Source organism: Cherax quadricarinatus, chromosome 44, assembly GCF_038502225.1.
Source record: "Cherax quadricarinatus isolate ZL_2023a chromosome 44, ASM3850222v1, whole genome shotgun sequence".
NCBI classification, from domain to species: domain Eukaryota; kingdom Metazoa; phylum Arthropoda; class Malacostraca; order Decapoda; family Parastacidae; genus Cherax; species Cherax quadricarinatus.
In genome coordinates, this window is record NC_091335.1 from 11,017,024 (window position 1) to 11,024,523 (window position 7,500).

At 41.9% G+C, this 7,500-nt stretch overlaps 1 protein-coding gene across 2 annotated transcripts in view; it reads right to left on the bottom strand.

Annotated features, from left to right (window-relative positions):
- LOC128697387 (lachesin) overlaps positions 1 to 7,500 on the bottom strand; it is an 86,393-nt gene that overhangs the window by 5,801 nt on the left and 73,092 nt on the right. For both annotated transcript variants that reach the window (XM_070094090.1, XM_070094089.1), the window contains exon 7: positions 1,873 to 1,929. In XM_070094090.1, coding sequence (XP_069950191.1) covers positions 1,873 to 1,929 — 57 coding nt within the window. The remainder of the gene's footprint in view (positions 1 to 1,872; positions 1,930 to 7,500) is intronic.

The window sequence follows — 7,500 nt, forward strand, 5'->3', positions numbered from 1 at the left end:
TTCACACCCATATAAGAGCGTTGGTAAAACTATACTCTCATACATTCCCCCTCTTTGCCTCCAAGGACAAAGTTCTTTGTTTCCACAGACTCCTAAGTGCACCAATCACTCTTTTCCCCTCATCAATTCTATGATTCACCTCATCTTTCATAGACCCATCCGCTGACACGTCCACTCCCAAATATCTGAATGAATTCACCTCCTCCATACTCTCTCCCTCCAATCTGATATCCAATCTTTCATCACCTAATCTTTTTATTATCCTCATAACCTTACTTTTTCCTGTATTCTCCTTTAATTTTCATCTTTTGCACACCCTACAAATTCATCCACCAATCTCTGCAACTTCTCTTCAGAATCTCCCAAGAGCACAGTGTCATCAGCAAAGAGCAGCTGTGACAACTCCCACTTTGTGTGTGATTCTTTTTCTGTGAACTCCACGCCTCTTGCCAAAACCCATTATGTATATATATATATATATATATATATATATATATAATATATATATATATATATATCTATATATATATATATATATATATACATAATGGCCACTTTATTAGGAACACCTGGTCGTTGAGGCAAATATGTAATTAGCCAATCACGTAGCAGCACCTCAGTGCTTAACAAGAGGCAGACATGGTCAAAATAGTTCATTTGTTGTTCAGATTGAACATCAGAATGGGGAAGAAATGTGATCTTAGTAACTTTGACCATGAGATGATTGTTAGTGTCAGACACACAGGCTGGTGTGAGTGTCTCAGAAACTGTTGATATCCTGGTATCTTCCCACACAACAATCTCTGAGAGCTGGTATAGAATGTGTGAAAAATATAAAAACATTCAGTGAGTGACATTTCTGTGGGGGAAAAACGTCTTGATAAGGAGAGAGGTTAGAGGAGAATGGTCAGACTGGTTCATGGTGACAGGAATGTGACCGTAACTCAAATAACCAAGCGTTACAACAGTGGTAAGCAGAAGAGCATCTCTGAACACATATGTCGAACCTTGAAGTGGATGACCTACAACAGCAGAAGAGCACGCCGGATTTCACTTCTCTCAGCTCAGAACAGGAAACTGAGGCTACAGTGCGCACTGAGTCACCAACACAGGGCAGCTGAAGATTGGAAAAACGTCGGGTTGGTTTGACAGTTGCGATTTCTGCTGCGACATGCAGATGTTAGGTTAAAATTTGGTGTAAACAGTATGACTCCAGGGATCCATCCTGCCTTGTGTCAACTGTTCAGACTACTGCTGGTGTAATGGTGTGGGGAATGTTTTTCTGGCAAAAAGTTTTCTCCATAATACCAACTGAGCATCATGTAAATACCACAATCTACCTAGGTACTGTTGCTGACCGTATGCATCTCTCTATGGTCACAGTCTACCCATTTTAGTGGCTACTTCCAGCATGATAACACACTATGCCATAAAGTTTATGTAATCTCCAGCTGGTTCCACGAACAAGACAATGACTTCAGTGTACTCGAATGGCCTCCACACTCACCAGATCTCAGTTCAACAGAACACCTTTGGGAGATGGCGGAACAGGAGATTTGCAGCCTGAATGTGCAGCAGACAAATCTGCAGCAACTGCGTGATGGTATCACGTCAATATGGACCAGCATCTCTAAGGAGTGTTTCCAGCTCCTTGCTGGATCCATGACAAGAAGAATTTAGGCTGTTCTAGAGGAGTAAAGGGGCAATGGAGACCCCCTACCCAGTACTAGAAGGGTGTACCTAATGAAGTGGCCACTAGATGGGATATATTTACACACACACACACACACACACACACACACACACACACACACACACACACACACACACACACACACACACGCACGCACACACACACACACACACACATACCTTCACTCTTGGAGTTCCCACTTCGTATTTCCTTCACTTTGGGAGGCATGTAGATTTCTGAAAAATAAATTAAAGATATAAACCATTTTAAATACATATAATCACGAGTATTTAATAACAGACAATTATTTACACGTAGTTAATTAGAGGCAGTTAGTCCATGGTTATTAGTTCATCAACACGAGAATGTTACAGATGATTGTGAGTTACAACAAGGATGTACATGGTTGAAGTTTTAATTATAACTGTTGGTTTAACTGCCATATGAACTACCTTCTCTTTGCCCCCCTCCCCATTTACCACTACTACCACTACCACCTCCGCTAACACGCCTTCCTAGAGTTACTACCACTACTACCACCACTATTACCTCCACTAACACCCTCGTCCCTAGTATTTCCACCACTGCTACATCTACCACCCTCACTACCACCCCTGACCCTAGTATAACTGCCACCCCTGACCCTAGTATAACTACAACCCCACAACCACCACAAACACTACAACCAGCAACACCAACAACAACTGCAATCCAACCCTTCTCCACCATCCCCTCCTCTCACCCCTTCTCCCACATCTCCCCTCCTTCCAGCCAGGCCAAACTACTAATAAGTTGCCGGGGAGACAAGAGTCTGTCCCAAGTTTCTCTATCAAGACCTCCTGCCGGGTCCCAGCGCCTCTCAAGGATAGAATTAACACGGTTTTGGGGTGGTGCCAGTGCCTAGGGGAGGGCCAAGCAGAGAGTGCCAACACTGTCTCTTATCCTTTGGGTAGTAGATAGGAAAAGACTCTTTTCACTTTCGTTCAAGAATTCTTTTTCTATCACACACACACACACACACACACACACACACACACACACACACACACACACACACACACACACACACACACATATATATATATATATATATATATATATATATATATATATTATTATTATTATTATTATTATTATTATTTTATTATCACACTGGCCGATTCCCACCAAGGCAGGGTGGCCCGAAAAAGAAAAACTTTCACCATCATTCACTCCATCACTGTCTTGCCAGAAGGGTGCTTTACACTACAGTTTTTAAACTGCAACATTAACACCCCTCCTTCAGAGTGCAGGCACTGTACTTCCCATCTCCAGGACTCAAGTCCGGCCTGCCGGTTTCCCTGAACCCCTTCATAAATGTTACTTTGCTCACACTCCAACAGCACGTCAAGTATTAAAAACCATTCGTCTCCATTCACTCCTATCAAACACGCTCACGCACGCCTGCTGGAAGTCCAAGCCCTTCGCACACAAAACCTCCTTTACCCCCTCTCTCCAACCTTTCCTAGGCCGACCCCTACCCCGCCTTCCTTCCACTACAGACTGATACACTCTTGAAGTCATTCTGTTTCGCTCCATTCTCTCTACATGTCCGAACCACCTCAACAACCCTTCCTCAGCCCTCTGGACAACAGTTTTGGTAATCCCGCACCTCCTCCTAACTTCCAAACTACGAATTCTCTGCATTATATTCACACCACACATTGCCCTCAGACATGACATCTCCACTGCCTCCAGCCTTCTCCTCGCTGCAACATTCATCACCCATGCTTCACACCCATATAAGAGCGTTGGTAAAACTATACTCTCATACATTCCCCTCTTTGCCTCCAAGGACAAAGTTCTTTGTCTCCACAGACTCCTAAGTGCACCACTCACTCTTTTCCCCTCATCAATTCTATGATTCACCTCATCCTTCATAGACCCATCCGCTGACACGTCCACTCCCAAATATCTGAATTCGTTCACCTCCTCCATACTCTCTCCCTCCAATCTGATATCCAATCTTTCATCACCTAATATTTTTGTTATCCTCATAACCTTACTCTTTCCTGTATTCACTTTTAATTTTCTTCTTTTGTACACCCTACCAAATTCATCCACCAATCTCTGCAACTTCTCTTCAGAATCTCCCAAGAGCACAGTGTCATCAGCAAAGAGCAACTGTGACAACTCCCACTTTATGTGTGATTCTTTATCTTTTAACTCCACACCTCTTGTCAAGACCCTCGCATTTACTTCTCTTACAACCCCATCTATAAATATATTAAACAACCACGGTGATATCACACATCCTTGTCTAAGGCCTACTTTTACTGGGAAATAATTTCCCTCTTTCCTACATACTCTAACTTGAGCCTCATTATCCTCGTAAAAACTCTTCACTGCTTTCAGTAACCTACCTCCTACACCATACACCTGCAACATCTGCCACATTGCCCCCCTATCCACCCTGTCATACGCCTTTTCCAAATCCATAAATGCCACAAAGACCTTATTAGCCTTATCTAAATACTGTTCACTTATATGTTTCACTGTAAACACCTGGTCCACACACCCCCCTACCTTTCCTAAAGCCTCCTTGTTCATCTGCTATCCTATTCTCCGTCTTACTCTTAATTCTTTCAATAATAACTCTACCATACACTTTACCAGGTATACTCAAGAGACTTATCCCCCTATAATTTTTGCACTCTCTTTTGTCCCCTTTGCCTTTATACAAAAGAACTATGCATGCTCTCTGCCAATCCCTAGGTACCTTACCCTCTTCCATACATTTATTAAATAATTGCACCAACCACTCCAAAACTATATCCCCACCTGCTTTTAACATTTCTATCTTTATCCCATCAATCCCGGCTGCCTTACCCCCTTTCATTTTACCTACTGCCTCACGAACTTCCCCCACACTCACAACTGGCTCTTCCTCACTCCTACAAGATGTTATTCCTCCTTACCCTATACACGAAATCACAGCTTCCCTATCTTCATCAACATTTAACAATTCCTCAAAATATTCCCTCCATCTTCCCAATACCTCTAACTCTCCATTTAATAACTCTCCTCTCCTATTTTTAACTGACAAATCCATTTGTTCTCTAGGCTTCCTTAACTTGTTAATCTCACTCCAAAATTTTTTCTTATTTTCAACAAAATTTGTTGATAACATCTCACCCACTCTCTCATTTGCTCTCTTTTTACGTTGCTTCACCACTCTCTTAACCTCTCTCTTTTTCTCCATATACTCGTCCCTCCTTGCATCACTTCTACTTTGTAAAAACTTCTCATATGCTAACTTTTTCTCCCTTACTACTCTCTTTACATCATCATTCCACCAATAGCTCCTCTTCCCTCCCGCACCCACTTTCCTGTAACCACAAACTTCTGCTGAACACTCTAACACTACATTTTTAAACCTACCCCATACCTCTTCGACCCCATTGCCTATGCTCTCATTAGCCCATCTATCCTCCAATAGCTGTTTATATCTTACCCTAACTGCCTCCTCTTTTAGTTTATAAACCTTCACCTCTCTCTTCCCTGATGCTTCTATTCTCCTTGTATCCCATCTACCTTTTACTCTCAGTGTAGCTACAACTAGAAAGTGATATGATATATCTGTGGCCCCTCTATAAACATGTACATCCTGAAGTCTACTCAACAGTCTTTTATCTACCAATACATAATCCAACAAACTACTGTCATTTCGCCCTACATCATATCTTGTATACTTATTTATCCTCTTTTTCTTAAAATATGTATTACCTATAACTAAACCCCTTTCTATACAAAGTTCAAGCAAAGGGCTCCCATTATCATTTACACCTGGCACCCCAAACTTACCTACCACACCCTCTCTAAAAGTTTCTCCTACTTGAGCATTCAGGTCCCCTACCACAATTACTCTCTCACTTGGTTCAAAGGCTCCTATACATTCACTTAACATCTCCCAAAATCTGGATGTCCTGGCCCTAAGCGAAACAAAGCTGAAGGGGGTAGGGGAGTTTCGGTGGGGGGAAATAAATGGAATTAAATCTGGAGTATCTGAGAGAGTTAGAGCAAAAGAAGGGGTAGCAGTAATGTTGAATGATCAGTTATGGAAGGAGAAAAGAGAATATGAATGTGTAAATGCAAGAATTATGTGGATTAAAGTAAAAGTTGGATGCGAGAAGTGGGTCATAATAAGCGTGTATGCACCTGGAGAAGAGAGGAATATATATATATATATATATATATATATATATATATATATATATATATATATATATATATATATATATATATATATATATATATATATATATATTGTAACCACGAACTAGTGGTATATAATCAATAATAACACTGCGACTAGCCGGGGGATCCAACTCGTGATGTTTCAACCCACCTCATGGTGAGCGAAAATTCACGACGCTCTAACACTCTGGGTCATACACTCCTATAATGATCATGCACCCACAAACATTATAATCAACATATCACCACCAACATATTCCCACCAACATATCCCCGCCAACATATTCCCACCAACATATCTCCACAACATATCCCCACCAACATATTCCCACCAACATATCCCCGCCAACATATTCCCACCAACATATTCCCACCAACATATCCCCACCAACATATTCCCACCAACATATCTCCACAACATATTCCCACCAACATATCCCCACCAACATATTCCCACCAACATATTCCCACCAACATATTCCCACAACTTATCCCCACAACATATCCCCACAACATATCCCCACCAACATATTCCCACCAACATATCTCCACAACATATTCCCACCAACATATCCCCACCAACAAATTCCCACCAACATATTCCCACCAACATATCCATTCCAAGGTAAAAACGGGAACATTCCCAGATATTCCAGTTAAGCGAAATTCCAACTTAACAAATACATTCTCTTATCTCAAACAAATAACAATTAACATTAAAAAATGCATATTTTTTTTTGCTGGGCCGTTGTAATGATTATCACAACAGACTGGAAGCTATTGTGTCTCTCTTAGCATTCCTTATCTTATTTTGGTCTTAAAAATTAGATATGGAATGTTTTTGATGTGCGTGTGTGCGTGTGTGTGTGTGTGTGTGTGTGTGTGTGTGTGTGTGTGTGTGTGTGTGTGTGTGTGTGTGTGTGTGTGTGTGTGTGTGTGTGTGTGTGTGTACTCACCTATTTGTGGTTGCAGGGGTCGAGTCTTAGCTCCTGGCCCCGCCTCTTCACCGGTTGCTACTGGGCCCTCTCTCTCCCCGCTCCATGAGCTTTATCAAACCTCGTCTTAAAACTGTGTATAGTTCCTGCCTCCACTACGTCATTTTCTAGGCTATTCCACTGCCTTACAACTCTATGACTGAAGAAATACTTCCTACTATCTCTCTGACTCATTTGTGTCTTCAACTTCCAATTGTGGCCTCTTGTTTCTGTGTCCCCTCCCTGGAACATCCTGTCTTTGTCCACCTTGTCTATTCCACGCAGTATTTTATATGTCGTTATCATGTCTCCCCTGACCCTCCTGTCCTCCAGTGTCGTCAGGCCGATTTCCCTTAATCTTTCTTCATAGGACATTCCCCTTAGCTCTGGAACTAACCTTGTCGCAAACCTTTGTACTTTCTCTAGTTTCTTGACGTGCTTTATCAAGTGCTGGTTCCAAACAGGTGCTGCATACTCCAGTATGGGCCTGACATACACGGTGTACAGTGTCTTGAATGATTCCTTACTAAGGTATCGGAATGCTGTTCTCAGGTTTGCCAGGCGCCCATATGCTGCAGCAGTTATCTGATTGATGTG